Source organism: Oxyura jamaicensis, chromosome 1 (genome assembly GCF_011077185.1).
Source record: "Oxyura jamaicensis isolate SHBP4307 breed ruddy duck chromosome 1, BPBGC_Ojam_1.0, whole genome shotgun sequence".
Lineage (NCBI taxonomy): Eukaryota > Metazoa > Chordata > Aves > Anseriformes > Anatidae > Oxyura > Oxyura jamaicensis.
In genome coordinates, this window is record NC_048893.1 from 198453927 (window position 1) to 198472848 (window position 18922).

Genomic DNA, 18922 nt, shown 5'->3' on the forward strand with positions numbered 1-18922 from the left:
GTCCTGTCCACACGTCTTGGTTTAGGAGGTGGTGTTTCAGAGGCCTCCTTCATCAGTTTCTCTAAAGCTGAGCTCAAACCACTGACCTTGGATGGGGCTACAGACTTCTCTACGTGTTCACTGATTTCTTGTGGTGACTCTCCATCACGCTGAGAGGTAGTTCTTTCAACTTGCATCTCAGCAGTCCTCCGTACTGTGCTGTCCACACGTTTTGGTTTAGGAGGTGGTGTTTCAGAGGCCTCTTTCAGCAGCTTCTCTAAAGCTGAACTCAAACCACTGACCTTGGGTGGGGCAACAGACTTCTCTATGTGTTCACTGATTTCCTGCAGTGACTCTCCATCATGCTGATAGGTTGTGTTTTTAACTTGCATCTCAGCAGTCCTCTGTAACGTCCTGTCCACACGCCTTGGTTTAGGAGGTGGTGTTTCAGAGGCCTCCTTCATCAGTTTCTCTAAAGCTGAACTCAAGCCACTGACCTTGGATGGGGCAACAGACCTCTCTGCGGTCTCATTGACCTCTTCAGACTGACTGGTATCTTGCTGGCATATTGATTCTCCAGTACAATTAGTTTGTGATATATTATTTATTGTTTCAGATGCTTTCATCCCTACCCTTAATTCTGGGGGTTGACATACGGAGGTTTCTCTGAGCAGGTTCTGCAAACCAGCTTGCATCTTCTGAGATCCTCTGAGAGGATGTTCCTTTGATGAAACAATACTTTTTTCTATATGTTCTTTAACTTCATGCTCTTGAAGACCCATCTGTTCCTGGGGTTGAGAGATAACTGGCTTTTTGACTGGCTGGACAGAGTCTGTGTTTTGTGTGTGTGTTACCTTCAGACCTTTTAAGGTAAGAGATCCTAGAGGCAGTTCACGTATCACAGAATCTAATTTCTCTGTTTTTTCTCTCTCAGAGGCTTGTGTTTGATGTTGGATTAACACTTGCTTGTTCACATTATCTCTGCCCTTATCTTCCTTTGATTTTCTTTCATGGGTTATTGAAGTATTATTATGGACAGTATTATTTGGCAAAGAAACATCTCCCCTGTTAAGGCTGCTCTGTAATTTAACTCCAGCATCCCAGAAGTTTCTCAAACTCTGAAACTGTGAAGGATTTGAAATTTGATTCTTGGACTTCTCATTCGTTTTTTCTTTTAAAGTAAAAACCTGGAAGCTGGGCTTCTGTTGGGAACAAGCACCAACTTTTCCTTTAGATGTTTCTTTCCCATCTTTATCTTTAATTATTTCTGGGGAAGCTGAAGTGGCAGAAATTCTACGCTTTATGTTACTGGCTTTTGCCAATGTTGTGGCTTCCTGAATTTCACCATCAGCTGGAAGTGTTCCTTCTGGTTTTCTAACCTCACACCCTCTTCCAAACTCAGAAGAGTTTTGACATTCATTTTTTGAAGCCACATTTGCACATCTCAGTTCAGCACTTCTTAGTGTATTCTCGCTCTGATCATCCAATCCATAAGGCAGGTGTTCTGTAGTTGGCTTTATTTTGTCACTTTCTCTGAGACCTTTCAATGCACCACCACCTGATGCATTAGTATTGATACCAACTTCTTTCTCTCTGTGACTGGGGATAGTTTTATCCCTTTCCCAGAATGCTCTAATTTCCCTTATTCTTCTTTTTTCTCTTACTGCCTTCTCCGATTCATATTTCTGAGCTGGTAGCTTGTGTTCATGATGTTCCCAGACATGTGATTTTTGATTTTGTTGCTTGATTTCTTGACCCGATTCTTTATCTTCGATTCTTGTACAGTCAGGCTCAGTTACTGATTTGTCATTTTGCTTCTCATTGTCTTCCCCCTGCTTAGGTTTCCTCCTCTCTTTTATCATCTGTTTATCTTCTGAAATAACTGTTGTGGGTGAAATAGCATTCAGTTGTTTATCCCTTCCAGATGGTAACTCTTCTATAGCTTCTGGTATTCCATCCACGCTAGTTCCACTGTATTCTGTAGGAAGAACTGTTGTTCCAGTTGAAGAGCCAACTTCAAGTTCCCTGCCTTGAGATCTAGTTGATACAGATTTCCTATCTTCAGTACCAGAACTTCTTTTAAACCAGTCTAAGACTTTTGACACAGATTCATCAGCCACTTTCACAAATTCATCGGCATGTTTGTCAGGCTTGAAAGTGTGTTTAGCATCTCGTTCCTCAACAAGATCAGGCTTACCTTGCTGAAGAGCTGCAGAATTGGTATTTGATACCTCATGTGCTTTTGTCTCAGCAGAAAGCAATTGTTCATCTACAAACAAACAAACTTATCAGAGTTAGGAATCAGACACAAGAATAAAAAGTTTCCAATCTTGAAAAAAATTGCTCAGTTTCTGGTTTTGTGTTTATTTAAATTCTTAGCAGAAGAAAGAGTTCTCTGTTCCTGTGGTTTTGGAAAGAACCATACTGCAGGAAAGAGTGCGAATTCTTTATCACTAAGATATCCTACTGAAAAGTGATCTTTTTCTGGGAGATTAGTCGTATTACTTTTGCAGGTGGGAGCTGATAAGATTGGTTATTCCTATTCTAAAGGAAATGGCTCCAATGAAGGGGGAGGGAGGAAAAAAATAGCATATTTATGTTTAGTCACAACAGCAAATCCTCAAGTCACAACTGGATTACTACTGAGGACAGACAACTGCAGTACACCAAGAATTCTTCAGTTCCCATCCAGGCACATTCACCAGGCTTTATTACAGGAATTTTATCCAGGTGCCACCACGTCACCTTTATCATCCACATTAAAGATGCCTAGCCAGGCTCAAATCTGGTTGCTAACTCTTAAGAATGCCAATAGGAGATTATCTAAAAACATTAGAGAATTAGAATCCAAGTGTTTTAGAAATTCTGCAACACATAGCATGTTACCATCATTTGTTTCTTAATTGTTATTTTTTATGTACTAACAATTTGAGCATTAATGAATACAGGCTATATGCTATTGCATTCTCTTCCTCACTCCTGTTAGTCTCTTACCAGTAGAGTTTCTGAGTGACTTTGATTCACGGCTCAAGGACTGGTTGGATTTATTTTCACATGTCTCATCAACACTCAGTTCCTTATTGCTATTTGATAGGATACTGGTGGAGGTCTTCTGCGGAGTTTCAAGTTTCTTAGGAGTAACCATCTTTGTTTGGAGCATTTCATTAACCAGGAAGACTGACCCATTAGTGTCACAAGGACTGGATGCAGACTTATCTTCCGGTAAGCTGTGTGTTTTCACATGTACAGATGATGAATGGGTTCCCAAAGGCTTTACAGTGGAAGTTTGCTTATTCCCAAGTGAATCTGTTCCAACAGCATCATTTACACTAGTCTTTCTTTCACCAGATTCTAACAAATCAAGTTCTCCTGTTTCTTTGCTATGATGTATCTGTGGGCTTTGCAGAGATGCTCTTTTTCCTATGCTAGATGAAAACCTCACTTGTTTTAATTTTTCCAGTGAAATTTGTGTGGACTCTTCCGCTTCCTGTGTAAGAGTGTTCTTCTCAACTTCTCCTTCAAAAATAGTTGTAGTAGGAATACTACTCTTACTCTGAACATCTAACATCTGATTAACACGAACTTCTGAGTCAGTGGAACTGGAACTTGAACTGCGTTTGAGAATGCCCCTGGGAAGTATACCAGTGCCATTCACTCCCTGGGTCCGTTTGGCCGGTTTTGGAGCTATGTCTTCTCTTTGTGGCACAGGATCTGTTACTTTGTGAACTAATTTTCTAGCTTTTGGGATGGGATGCTTAACCGGTCCTTTCTGTGATTCATCCGTAGGTTCTACAGAAGGCTTCTTAGGTGCCTCAGTTTCATCATTCAGTACATTTGGTTTAGGTTGGCTCTCTATTGAAGGCGACAAAATTTCTGCAAAACGTATACAGAGGAGAAATCATGAGTTTACGCGACATTCACCTGCATAAACTCGGGGGCATGACGTGCCCCCTACAGATCTAGAATGCAGTGATAATATTGGTTCATTAAAAATGCAGCAAAACACAGGAGGAAATTGAACATAAGTTTTCATTTTGTGTGTAACAGGAAGCTTTAACAGATGAAAATCTTCTAGGTGGCTACTATTCCTAGAATAAGGAAAAACTGATGAAAGCAAACCAAATTTCCGATCAGTATAAATCCTGCAAGGGACAAACTTTGCAAGGAAGGGCAGCTTTTGAATACACAAGCATCTCTTCAGGCTCAGAAGACAAAAGCTACAAAAAAAAACTATTTTAATTTATATATAGAACAGGCTAAAAAGCAGGAATGATCTCTCAGCAGGGATATGAAGATTCTTTTTATTCCTAATGTGTAAGTCTCCCTCTTTTCTGTGAAAAAGCTTCATAACAGATACAAGAGAGCAATTTCCACACACAAACCTGTAAACTACAATCTCAACTGCCCATATATATCACCACTTATCTACTTGCTTGCAGAGAATACTGGGGGAAAGGCAGGATTTATTTTTAGTCTAAAATAAACAGGACTGAGAAAAAAAAGATCAAAGAGTTAGGCTTGACCCTTCTGTCGAGCTAATAGGAGCAATTACTGGAAGGTCATGTAGATAGATAGCAATGCCCAACTCAAGGAAATTTCTATGTTCTCTACTAGTGATTTGAGTCAAAACAGTCCTTTCAGATAGAGTGCGTAATGCTGACAAGAACTGTGGGTGAAAAAAGAATCAAAACCCATTTACATGTGTGAAACAGCCATTTTCTTAAATTTATTCCTGTTTTACTTTAGGTTTGAAATGAACTAGTTGATAAAACAGATTTTGATAACTGTTCTACTTGAATTATCCTACAATAAGAAGCAACAAATGTAAAAATTTCCATATCCACCACCAAGAGATTCTGTCATGGTAAACATAATATTTACCCTTCTTTGATAGCTGAGGTAGAATGTCTGGTCTGTTTTCTGATTCTCCGCTGCTCAAGTTATCACCTAATACAGTGGAATTAAACGGATTTATCCTTTGCTAAAAAAAGAAAAAAAAAGGAAGGGACATTACAATTGGAGTCAAGTTATTTATCAGTACAGTTGTGGCAGAATACATGAAAGCGCAGTGATTTCCCCTGCCTCACTACGCTGTTGGCTGAGTCTAAAGGCATGCTTCCTAAGTTGGAGACGTGACAAGAAACCTGAACAACGTGAACCATGGAACTATCAGAAATGGAAGTGACAGCCTAATCCTGTTCCTCCTCAAGTCACCAACATCAGGGAGAAACCACCACTTAAAGACACTCGAAAAATCCCAAATTGTTGCAAGTTACAAGAATTTCTCTCTACTTCTGTATTTTAGAGATAGTGGAAGGTAGCAAGACATTTCTTTTCAGTGGCTAAAGGAGTTGGAAGTAATGTCAAGCACAGAAAGCCAGTGATTATAGCCATAACAGCACATCAGAACTGAACTTTTACTGGTTTCCATTATCTCCCTCCAAAACAAAAAATACTAATTTTTTCCAACTTATTATCTTTCTTCCTCAAATACCAAATTATCTTGATCATTAAAGCAAAGAAACATACAAAAATGTAAAGAGATAACATCTGTGCTCGATACCAATCATACCTTTACTGGCGAGACTGCTGCCTTCGTAGATCTTCCCTCTGGTTTGTCTAATCCAGAAGTTACTGTTTTAGAACTGCAAGGAAACAACATATAACAACCTCAGCAAACTGGGCATTATTTTAGGCCTTTTAAAAATGCGAAACAGGTATTCAGTTGCACATACTAAAATACGGCCTCTTGGCACCTAAAGTTTTCTCTTCGGTGTTCTCATCAGATTTAGAACCTTCTCCATCAGATTTTAGACCTCCTCCTTTCCATACCAAGGCGATGTCCTTGATGCTTTGTTTCCTTGCAACAATTTCTTTGCTTGTTAAAGAACTCAGTGTAACTTCTACTTGCCAGGACAGGAATGGCATTTTTGCTATCTTTTATACTTTTAAGTAAGCTTTATGTCATTCTCTAAACAGTACCAGTATTACCACTATTCTTGTCCTACATTTGTACTTCTAGGGCTGAAACCAAAGTGGAGAAAATTGCTAAGTACAGTAAAAAGAGAGCTTTGCAAAGTGGCCAAGCCAGAAAAATCAGGGGAACTCCCTGAGCACTACAGCAAAGATCTGACATGCCACAGAGAAGAGCAGATTCCCTCAGAGGGACACCTGACAAGCTATTCCTTCAATTAAGATGTTATCAAACCACAGATTTTGCAAATGAATGAAGTTATTAATTGTCGTCCTGACTAAGTATACCCCAAGGAAGAAGAACTTAAAACAACCAGAAGAAACAGCTCCTGTAATACATCAAAAAATCGTTCTTGACTTTTTGCAAAAGGATTTCCCCCCCCCAAAAAAAAACCATCAGATTTTGTTTATATTTTGAGTCTAAAAGATCTCTCTGATCATGTAACCAGCAACAGTCTGCCCTGCTGGGCAGAGAGCAACATTCCCAATTTCTCCAGGTTTCAGCACAGCTAACCTCAAAACAGAGGAAATGGCTGGTGGCCACCTGGACTGCAAAGCACATCTGAAAAGTGACATCACTCCTACTGTGCAAGTGGAGAAGCATCATTACAAGGAAGGTACTTCACAGGCAGCCTGAACACAAGGTGTTAGAAACAAAACAGAAAAAACAGTTATCTGAGCTATAACCTTCCCCATCTCTTCCTTGCTCTTTTGGTTCAGCACTACCTTTAAGAAACACACCTGTGTGCATAGCGATACAAACTTCAGGGATGCACCAAACTCATGGGTGAGCAAAGTAAATTCTTCTATTGCAACACTAACTGCAGCAGCCTCTCACACTCAGCCATCAGCTCTAACAGATTGTGTTTCTTCTTTTCATACCAGCTCCTAAATAAGAAGTATAGTTCTGTTCTCAAAGAGCTTAATAGTGAAACTTTTCATTTCTTTCCAAAAATATCATTTCACGTTACAGTTTTGATCCTTAGTTCTCAGGCTTTTTTTTAAAAAAGTGAAGATACATATATTTAAAGAATCTTCATTCTGCCAGGCTGGAATCTGGGTTCTTGCTTTTATGAGAGCTGGAGTTTGTGCTTGGTTTTTACGAGCTCCTGTACTTTGTGTCTCATCTTGACCATCTACTACCCAACAGGACAAACATGTTTATTTTTTCTTTTAAGGTCTAGGTCATGAATGATTCAACCCTTCCCTCATTTTAAACAAGGGCAATGCTCTTATGTACTCTGGGTGTAGGAAATGTATCAGACATTCTTCTGATTAGTTTCTCTCTCTCTCTTTTTTTTTTTTTTTTTTTTTTACAGGTTGAGAGAGAATTTTCAGAATGCTTCTGGACCATGGATACAGTCCTGAAATATTTTAATGCAATGCTACTTCAGATGTACCATGGAAGAATTAAAGAGTCATTACTTTGGCATTATATACTGAAAATCCTGAGGGGGGGAAAGGGAAAGAAGTGGGGAAACAAAAAACAAGACCCTGCAACTGAGTTTCTTGACAGAGGGTTTGAACATGGGAATTTTCCCACAACCCATACAGATGAGAAAGCCAAAGAGACCCGTGCATTCACAAGGCTAATCAAAGAGTGCACGAATCCAAGCTAATAAATACTACCTGGCTAAAAAACTGCAACACTGCAATTCTGTGAAACAAAGTGCTGAAAAACACAGTGCAGATCCAAACCCGTGCAGGCGCTGGTAGCACTGGACAGGAACCAAGAGGCAACAAGGTCAAGGCAGGAGCAAAGGCAGAGGAAGGGGTTAGAGATTTGCGTGCACTGCCTGACACGTCTGCTCAGAAACGGCCTCACATTCAGGCAAATAAACCTTCCTGGGCTTGTCCCATAGGGTTAGAAATCTGGTGCAGGAGTTCCTGTCTGGAAGGAGTAAAGCCAGTGCAATGTAACAGTGCTCCATAAATGGGCTTATCTAGGTATCCCAGCAACCCTATTATTCCAGAAAAGTTACATGGATTTTAACACTTGGGGTTTTTGTTCAATTTTTCACCTAGCAGAACTCTAGGACCCACACTTGTCACCCGTTCAGTGTAGTGGGCTAAGAGTATTTTCTACCCTAGGGAAGAAAAACCCCTACAGATCCTAATTTGAAAGAGGAAACCCCTTTAAGGCTGCCCTTTTTCAAGAATCAGCACACAGACAGATGGTTATCACTGAGCAGAGGTAATATTGACAGTCTGAGTCACGCTATCAAAACTCATTCCGTCCAAGGTTACACCTTCAAAAGACATTTCACACGACTGGCCTGGTATGCGCGACGGGCACCTTGGGATACAACGCCCACAAAAAAAACAAGCGTTCATAGCCTCGTTACAGGAGTTGGACATTTGGGGTCTGGGGATGGAGCTCACGGCGCTAATTTTAATATTATTGTGGGCTGATTACATCTAACATAGCAGCACCCTGACAAAACAGCAACTGAGCTGGCCCCAGGGCTGAATTTGACCCTCAGAAGCATGCAAATGTAGATCTACTAAAACTGAACTAACATACAGCGAGAAGTGGTTTGGTTTAATAGGATCCAGAACAAAAGAGGTCTACTGCGTATCTTCTGGTCCCAGTCCTGAGGTTAGCAGCTGCTTACTTTGTGCAAAGTCTGCAAGCCAGCGATGGCCTGAAGCCCATTCTTCTAAGGGGAAGGAAAGGGAGGGAGGAAAAGCAAAAACGAACCTAAAAATAAAATTCCCACAAACATATCCTTAATGTAGCACTTTAAGAACATATTAAAAGCCCCAGAGCCTGAAACACACACAGCATTTGAACACCAGAAACTGGTAACTCACTTCAGGCAATACCAAGATCCAGAGTGATACTTGATTTCATCCCCTTACTTCCAGCCATTTTGAGGCTATTGTGTTGCAAGAGGAAGAGTCAACAGAAATTAACTCCTTGTGGCTGTGTTATCCTAAAGCCTGAATCAAACATCCCTTCTTCCCCCCAACAGGTAGGACCACTGCTTTCCTAGGATCGTTCTTCCCTCTCAATTTCAATCAGCTGCTGCCATTAGACGCAGGTACAGCCAGGTCAGACCAGGCTCTTCAAAAGTCCAGGATCGAGAGAAGAGAAAGGAGGAATTACGTATGGCACCTCCTGCAATTTCCCAGCTGCACCATTGCATAGACTAACCTCAGTTACAGTGAAATAAGCCTCTACTGAAATCATAAGCAATGAATTGCACATAGACTTGCCCCACTGGCTTACCAAATGTGAAACGCTGGAGCAAGCAAATAATCTGACACATCTAATCAAGCATGTATGCAAAGTGAGGGCAAGTAAGTGCCCAGCCCACGTATTACAGATCCCTTCCTCAGGCCTGCTTCCAACTGCTTCACGAAGCCTGGACTACGGCAGCTTGCTTTAGGGGGAACATCCTGAGCGCACATAAATAAGGTACGCGAGTTGGCAGCCAGCACAACTGGGAGCAGAGGGTAGGAGAGGGTCCTGGATAATAGCTATCACAATTCACATGGGTGTGACCTGAAATAAGTGATTAAAGCACCTGAAGTTAAAGATCACAATCAAGTTGGTCACATTCCAAACAGTCTACACTCTCTTAAACCTCACTATGCTTTTTTTGAAGAGGCTGCCCTAGCAGTTTATGAAGTGTATTACCCTCTGATCAGTCACAAAATCTGTGAAGTTGTAACTGTACAAATAACATTATGAAGCTGTACTTCCTTTAAAGTATCATCTCCTTTCCCTAAGGTGGAAGATGACATGCAAAATATTGTAAAAATGTATTACACAGCAGCATGCCTTCTGCTGTTCATAAAGAAATAATTCCATAGTCTTGTGAAGGTAAAAGCCACTGTAAATAACCTACACTGGGTAAAAATTAACACTGCCAGTATTATCAGTCAGCTTGGGAGGGGAAGCTGAGCTCTTTCTTGTGTTATGCAAACTTAATCACTATTACCATACAACTTTTTTGGGAAGTCTATAGACAAAGCAGTCTGGTTGACATATCAGGACAATTTCAGACATGGGTAGGACAGACACCCCTCTGAGTTCACTGATAACGAAATGTAGAGGGTAAGAAAGACCAGCAAAGCAAGCCAGAGTCGTTAAGATTTACACCAACCTTTGGTGCCATTCATCATGAGCGTGTATGCCCAGTTTGCAGACCACGAAAGTGAAAGATGGAACTGCTACTAGATATTGTGCAAGTGCATAGCAGGAGACAAGCCTTGCTGCAAAGAAAAAACAGAAGGACGTACAGAGAAGGATGAAGACAACAGACAAAAAGGTGAAAGTTTACAGAACCAATCAATGGCACAGAAGTAAAACCAGAAGTAAAACAGTAATTCTAAAAGTAACTCTGGCTCTTACCTCACTCTGTTCACTGGAAGCATAAATAATAGATGTATTTGTTTCTTGTTTCCTCAATGGGGTTGAGAACCTAGCTGTTTAAAGATGTTAGCTTCCATTTGCTAGGAGACTCCCTAGCTAGGAGATCACCATTTCTCTTTTCAAACACAGCCGTTTTGAAAGCTTTTCACACAGCAAATTAACATCTAGGCATTTTAGAGAGGAAATGTTTCTCTCAGAAGTCAATTCAGGATATTTTGAAGCCAAATGGAGCTGTTTGGAATGTTTGTGGACTTGAGCTAGAGTGATTAAATACAAAACCCTTCTTAATTCAGAAACTGCTTATCCAGCTTTTCTGCAACAACTGTAGACATTCAGTCACACCCAAGCTGTCTTGCCTTACTCTGAATGGAAGACTACCTTGCAGAGAGACGTGTCTTGGTAGAATAACATTTATTTTCCTCCAACATCCCTTTTTTCCATCAGAAGTATATTTGGCCTCCTTAAAAAGTCTAAGGGGTCTTAAAACCCCCACCATGGTAAATCCATTCCAAGGCAATTTTTCAGTCTCTGATTCTTTGTGTGATCCAAGTTTAAGATTCAGGCTGAATCAACAGTCTCATCTCACTGAGTGACTGAATTAATGCAGAGACGCAGAGGTTACTGTCCCCGTATTAGTAAAGGGACCAATCACAGCCTGCTAGTCTAACCTGAAAATCCTGGTCTCGTTTCTGAAGCCAGACCAAATTGTGATATGAGGAACATGCACGGGACCATTCCACACAGCACTGGCAGCTTTCTCCTTGTAGAAGTCACCTACAGATAGCTGCATTTGAATACAGACCAACTAACAGTGCATAACTATGATTTGTCAACCTTCCATACACATTGATTCCTTGGGCTGCTCGGAGGAGATAGTTGATCTCTGAAATAAGAGGGAAGGACAATATTTTGGAAGGAACTTACAGCTCACGCGTTTCACCAGTCCTGATGTACGCATTCTGTGACTGAACAGCCAGCTTACCTTGAACCAGACTTCAGTTCTTCTTCTTCCTGATGTTCCACAATGCCATGGAGTTCCGGTGGCACAAAGACTTCTTTATTAACATTGCTCACCCAGCTGTTCTTTGCTTTGTTTGATTTGCTCTGACTCACTTCAGCTAAAACATGAAGGGAGAATATTGTTATTTCCCACGTGTTCATACAGTATTTCACAACAAGCAAAGAGAAGTATTTACATTGGGTCTTACACTGGGACTATTTCAGAAGTCCACTACGCTTGAATTATGTGCGGAATCAGATCTGGTGCCTTCTCAAGATTATTATTTTTTAACACTACTATAAATTTCACATACTGCTCTAAATACTTCACTTTACTACTACAAATATGCCTGCTTTGGGCCTTAAGGTGATCCTGAATGGAGAAGTTTTCAGCAAAGAAACCAGTGATGAGTGGTGTTCCTCAGGGGTCCGTACTGGGACCACCACTGTTTGGTATTTTCATTGATGACGTGGACAGGAGGATTGAGAGCACCCTAAGCAAGTTTGTGGATGACACTAAGCTGAGTCGTGCAGTTGGCAGGGGGAAGGGATGCCAGCCAGAGGGACCTGGATAAGCTTGAGAGGTGGACCCACGCAAGCCTTGTGAATTTCAAAAAGGCCAAGTGCAAGGTCCCAAGCACAAATACAGGCTGGGTGGAGAATGGATTGAAAGCAGCCATGAGGAGAAGGACTTGAAGGGGTTGGTGGACAAAAAGCTTGTCATGAGCTTGCAATATGCACTCAGAAAGCCAACTGCAGCCTGAACTACATCAAAACCATGTCAAGGGAGGAGATTCTCCCTGCTCTGCTCTCATGCGACCTGTGTTCAGCTCTGGGGCCTCCAGCACAAGGACAGGGACCTATTGGAGGAAGTCCAGAGGAGGGCCACAAGGAGGATCAAGGGGCTGGAGCACCTCTCCTGTGAAGACAGGCTGAGGGAGTTGGCGTTGTTCAGCCTGGAGAAGAGAAGGCTCCGGGGAGACCTTACAGCAGCCTGCCAGTACCTAAAGGGGGCTACAGGGCTACAGGAAAGCTGGGGAGGGACTCTTTGTCAGAGGGTGCAGTGATAGGAAAAGGGAGAATGGCTTTAAACTACAATAGAGTAGGCTTAGGTTAGATGTAAGGAAGAAATTCTTCACTCTGAGTTTGGTGAGGCCCTGGCACAGGTTGCCCAGAGAAACTCTGGATGCCCCATCCCTGGAGGTGTTCAAGGCCAGGCTGGATGGAGCTTTGAGCAACTTGGTCTGGTGCGAGGTGTTCACCCCATGGCAGGGGGTGGAACTGGATGACCTTTAAGGTCCCTTCCAACCCAAGTGATTCTACAGTTTTAAGTTTCCTACAACATCCCTGGTAAATACTGCTCCTGTACTTCTTGCAGCTAGATAAACATTAAAAAAATCAACCTCTGTAACCTGAAGAAACAAAAACCAGCTAAGCCATAGGAAACTGAAGATAAAGTTGAAGTTCCATGAATCAAGTCAACTATTCCTTTTCTACAGCAGTAAACTGGAAGTTGGTCATAAGTTTCATTTAAGCAGGTGGCTAATCCTTTATGGATAGAATTACCACAAGATGGTTAGAAGATAAGTATAGAAAACAAACCCAAACCCCACCTCATTCAGCAAGGACCATACATCTGCATTGCTTCTTGGAATGGGACAGAATCCAATTCCAATAACCCCCTTCAGAATCAAAACATTACTTTATCTCCTCTACTGCTTTTTGTGCTTCTGCAGGAATTTATAATTTTGTAGTATGAAAAAATAAGCGAGATTTCCATTCTTATTTTCGTCATCCATAGCTACAAGCAAAAATATCTTGATATGTAATGAGTCAGTGAAGGTCAGCAATTGCACACAGCTCTGAATGTAACACTATGCCTTTGTTCAAGTAATGAGATCGGGAGTAGTTAATTTTCCTTTCAGATACTTTAAGCACTTTCCTTTAAGCTATATGTAAGAGCTACCGTAAACCGTAGCTGGAGTTTTACAGCTGATTTTCATAACCTTCAGAAGTCCAAACCCAGGCAAAACCACAGAACACTCTGCACTGACCTCCTGTGAATTTGTGCCTTCTGTTTCAGGCCTTTCCTTGTTAAGGTAAAAACCCACACAGTAATCACAAGCTGACTAAATTGCTGCTATCCACATTTATCTCTAGGAATATAGGTACTGAGAAGGTGTAATATAGCATTACTTTCTTTTGTCTAATCTGGCTAAGTTTTAGTTAAAAAAAAAATAAATAGGAAGTAGCAAGCTGTAGTCCTCCACCAGCACTGAGAAGCATCCCACTTGCCTCACTAGCACACACAAATCCCTTAACAGAGCTTAAAATTACAAATTGTAGTACAATCTAGTGTGAATGACATGACTCCTGCCCTTTAAGTCAAAAGGGTTTGGTAGAACAGGAGGTCAAGAGAGGACAGGGGCCTCAGAAATAAATCACTTCCTGTACAACAAACAACAGAAGACATCAGTACTCTTCAGGCTAGAAGAGCCAGATGCTGGAGAGGTTTATAAGAGATCTATAAAATCACATATACTATTTCACCTATGCTTCTTTGAACACAGGTTGACCGCTCACTTTCTTTCCCAGGCACGACATTAATGGTGATCAGCTCAAATCCCAAGAAGTAAATGTTTACCACTTATGTGGGAAATCTTCATTCCAGAAGGCCTCGAGACAGGACACGGTGAATGTTAAAGAGGCACAACTTTCAAGAACTTCTTGGACAACTTGATAGAAAACAAACCTAAAATACCTCCTCTAATTCACAGATTCTTAGGTGCGAGTGGCTGCAGGCTGGTCTTGGAGGCTACACATGCCACCAGGCACCCAGAGACGGGATGCTGGTAAGAAAAGCTTTTGGCTTAGCCCAGTGGAGCAGCTCTTACATTCCCTTTTTGTTTCATTTCTCCTGAAAGACTATACTGTATTTACTTCTGATGTTACATACATGATAACCACAACTTTGATTTATTTTTTTTAAGGTAGGTTTAATAGTACAAATTTAAGTCTCAGAGGTCTCAAACAGACCACCCAAAATCTGGAGGATCCATACTGAAGGGGAAATACCCTCAGTCTGATTCTTCACCTCTTCTAGGGTAACTCACAGGGCCTCGAGAATGCAATCCAGGATTGCAGAGGGCTTTTAGTCCTACGTATAAACACGAGCCAGTCCCTCCTGATAGCAGTCATCACATACTGCTTCCTACCAGAGAGGGTCCAACAACATGCCAGCAAGATGACTAAGGGACTGGAGCATCTTTTCTGTCAGGAAGGACTGGAAGAGCTTGGATTTTCTAGCCTGAAGAAGAGATGGCTTAGGGGAACCTTATCAACCTCTGTAAGTACTTGAAGGGAAGGTGTAAAGACAGAGCCAGGTTCTTCTTGGTGGTGCCCAGTGCCAGGACAAGAGGCAACGGGCACAAACTGGAGCACAGGAGGTTCTGTCTAAACTCAGGAAGCACTTCTGTGCTGGGTGGGTGATGGAGCACTGGCACGGGTTGCCCAGAGAGGTTGTAGAATCTGCCTCCTTAGAGAAAGGGTCTATCAAAAGCCACCTGGACACAGTCCTGGGCAGCCTGCTCTGCGTGTTCCTGCTTGAGCAAGGGTTGGACCAGATGGACCCAGAGGCTCCTTCCAACCTCAACCGTTCTGTGATCACACAATTCTCTCTTGGTATAGCATTGCTTGAGTGGAAAATTAACACTGTGAAATTACAAAATCCCCCATTTGAATCATTTTCTGTTCATAACACTAACACACTCTTCTTGCATTTCACATACAACACTGTGAGAAGTTAGTTAAGTAACAGAGTCATCTCCACACCAGCCTTTCCACAAGGAAATATAAGCCAAATGCTTACCAACAGTGGCAGGCTTCCTTCGCATGGAAGCTCGGATAATATCTGCTCCATGGATCTTATCCCTGTGCCTCTTTGACTTGGCTTCATAAAACCACTGTCCGCTCATGTTCTTTAGCTGAACATCGTCTTTGACTTTCTCTGGTAAATGCCTGGAGGGAAAAGAGATTAAATAAATGACACAGAGACATGCACAGTCTGCTTATCTGTGTGAACAGAAGGGAAATACTAAATATGATGTAGATATACAGGTTCCCACTGATACTGAATACAAGATAACAGGTGGGGGAAGGAAGTGGCAAGAAGTACTAAGTAATAAAATATTTTCTGCTGCTTCGTCTTTCTGCTTTTTGAAGACTCAAAACACCTCTTGCGGAAATCAGGAGATGACACAATAATCGAATAATCAAAGCCTGGATGGATCTGTTCCAGGGCTGTGCTCTGCAAGTGCTTAGGCATGGGTTTTTTTGTTTGTGGATTTGGATTGTTTGTTGTTGATTTTGCTTCTTTGATTGTTTTGAAGCTGTCTCAGCATGCTATTTCCATCTTCTAACCAGTTACTTCCCTTATTTGATAATGAGAAATGATTACAAGAGATGACAATGCACTGGGGAGGGAAGAGCCTCAGCCCTGCTACCCTCAGAGCATCCGTTAAAGGAGCTCTTCGAGAAGATGTTTTGCTCTCATTGGCTCACAAGCTGAGCCAGCCCTGGAAAAGCCTCCAGTAACTGCAGATTGTGACTTCTTGCCTCTGAAGGCCCGTCGTCCCAAGGCTAAGGCTGAGATAAGCTATCAGGGCAGCACAGGAAATCTGTGCCAAAAGCAAGTTCAGGGCTGTTTTGAGGCTCAGATGCTTTTTCAAGCTGTTCATGCGGTACTACCACCTCTGCACACACCCTCCAGAAGTGTACTGGACAGATGGTCCCACTTTTTGATAAAGTTTACATGAATGCAAGTTAAAAAGGAAGGCAGCAGGGTCACTCTGCTTTGACAGGTCATACTTTTAACAGATTTGCAGTTTGAGAGATCATTTCCCTTCCTCATTAGGTGCATAACACGTGAGTCATTTGTCTTATATGTGGCCTGGAGACCAACCCGCAGACCAGGAAAGTTACCATGCAGGTTTAGAGGGTACTTACTCAAGAAGGAAAAAGATAAAAAAGTTAAATCAGGATTCATCTGCTTTCTCCATTCATGATGCTTCAGCAAATAAGCTAAAAACACAGCCCAAGAGAAAACAATTCTGCAAGTTACTCAGAAATATTAAGGCTAAACACGTGCCACATCGCCATGGGATGGTGGTATCCCTCACAGGCTTGGTGGCCAAGGTCACTGCCAGTTTTACAGTGCTGGTGAGTTACATCAAGAAACTTCTTGTCCACTCACACAGGTACAATCACAGTCCTTTTATTGTATGTGGCAGATTTGACTGCCAAGCACAGACAAGGATTCAGAACAGAAAAAGGGCACTGAGCCAGTCCCAACCCTGACACTAAGAGGCCCTTCTCACCCACCTGCTGCTCAGCCCCTCCTTCAACCTAGTAGGGCAAGAAATCAAAATGTTTATCTGAATGCCCAGCTATAGCAGGATTTGAATACTTAAACTTGTCTTGGAAAGCAGCTGTCAACAGTCAGTCCCTCCTCAGCAGATGTAAGAACAGCTGCTCTGCCTTGAATCAGCCACATCCCATTGAGGTTGCCAGCAGCCAAGGCCACCGCTGGCTTTTTCAATGCTAGGATTCAGCATTACTGGACAATTTTAAATTTGGCCCTCCCTCTTGCTGTAACTCCGTGCTCCATCCAAGCCAGAACATGCACTTTTCAACTGCTGCAGGTCTTCCAGGTTGGAGCAGGAGCCTGGCAGTAGCTTCCCCCTGTCCTCAGGCAGACGTTTGCTGAGCTGTGAGACAACTCCTCACTGCTCAGCCCATTTGTGAACCCAGACATCAGGAGGACTGGAAGACCTTTTACACAGATGATTGCTTCTCCCTTTCACCTTCTTTCCCACGTGTTATTCACCTTCTCAGAACAGATGCTCCTTTAGGCTAGGGCCTGGCTTCTCAGCTAGTTGCACAGCCCGCAGGCCAGCAGAGCTCTGACCCCAGCTAGCGCTGCAGGGCTGGATGAGAACACGTTCCAAGGGAAGTTCTCAAGTGGGGAAGGGACTGAGTCACAGGAGAAGCATTCAACGGCCTCCCTCTGCTTGATTCAGCCCTTTTAGCCCGGGCATTGCTCACTCTTTTCACCTCAGTGTGCAACCACTGGAACCAGGGTGTGGCAGGAGGCCTTTACGAGCCCAGCAGATCCCAGAAGCAGGGTTTGCACCATTTCAGCTGGCAGGAAATGGTGGATGCAGTGCCCCCACCCCTGCTTGCTGCCCACAGAAGTCAGCGTGCCTTAACTCCACCAGCTCCCAAGGTCCGGGAGGCCTGCTGAGATAACTGTGCTAACACACGTGTAAGCGTGGCCTCAATTTACCCAGCACTTTCTGTACAAGTTACATGTCTGGCTGACAGACCTCGCATTTTTAAGACATGATGGAATCTCAACACAACAGACTTAGGAATGTATTTCTTTTGCCTTCTCACCTGCATAGTCTGAGCACTTTTGACCTTTGTTAGACTGGCTTTAGCCTCTCAGTCCCACCTTCTGAGGAATTAAAGGAACGGATATAAGCTATTCCCAGCCATTTACCAGCCACAAATAAAGAGGCAGGTTTCCATTAACAGAAATACAATTAGCTTTAGCTCTTAGCAGGAAAAAAAAAGAGCTTTGGGAAGTCTACATTCACCAACACATCATAGACTCACTGCAAAAACAGCTGCTGAGGTTACTAACGACAATTTTTTACAACACAGCTTGAGTTCTCAAGCTCTGCTGTGAGCAAGCCTCAGCAGTTAAAAAAGCCTGATTGTGCTGTGCGTGCCTGTCTCACCGCTGTGCATTGGATTTAGGTTGTGGTTTACCTTTAAAGGAATCGCGCAGCAGTCAGACTGCAACCACGGTTTTCCACAGCTACATACGCCTCCCAGCACCGCCACGGAACTGGAAGCCAAGGGTTGATCCTGCGCCAGCTGCTCCGTCAAGAGGAAGGCTGACCAACGTGTCATTACCTCGTTTTCCTCCCGGTGACCAAAGGACTAGCTGGAATCCAGACTGGGATTCAGATTGCAGGCTCAGTCTGCCAAGATTGCAATTAGGAAAAAACGCAGTAATGACTTTACATAACGTACGCATTGGCTGTGGAGCCCCTCGGTGGTCTCTCAATGTGCCGGGTACCCTGTGCTGCAGTTTTCAGAGTGAAATAGCCTGAAGTTATAATAAAGCTAGTGCCCATCTCTTCTACAGCAAGATGAAACTCAAGAAAATGAAGGTATGCAAGTCAAGAAGAATTCACTCTAAAACCCTCTTTTAAAAGAAGACTTCCCCCATTACTTAACAGGCTTTCCCCACTGTGTCTAGGCAAAACATTTTTGATGGCAAGACAACAAATTCCTCTTCCCACCTGGGCACTAAGTACGTGCAGAATTACTTAGATTTTTGCATGCAAAGCAACTGTCAGGCGCTCTGCAGGCAAAGCCAACCCGTCGTGTATAAAATAGGTTGTCTCTCCCCACCTCTGGAGCATCTGATAGGAGGCTAAGCCACATGGTACCACTGCAAGGCAGGAAGTCTGCTCCGATACAATCAGCCCGCATCAACCCTGCTATGAGCAAATCCACAAC

The 18922-nt window shown here is 42.7% G+C and overlaps 1 protein-coding gene across 10 annotated transcripts in view; it reads right to left on the minus strand.

Annotated features, from left to right (window-relative positions):
• SYTL2 (synaptotagmin like 2) overlaps positions 1-18922 on the minus strand; it is a 55776-nt gene that overhangs the window by 14843 nt on the left and 22011 nt on the right. For 7 of the 10 annotated variants that reach the window (XM_035329678.1, XM_035329706.1, XM_035329667.1 and 4 more), the window contains exon 1: positions 359-2169. In XM_035329678.1, coding sequence (XP_035185569.1) covers positions 359-1841 — 1483 coding nt within the window. In that variant the 5' untranslated portion in view covers positions 1842-2169. The other 3 variants (XM_035329715.1, XM_035329724.1, XM_035329734.1) reach the window with 2 other exon arrangements.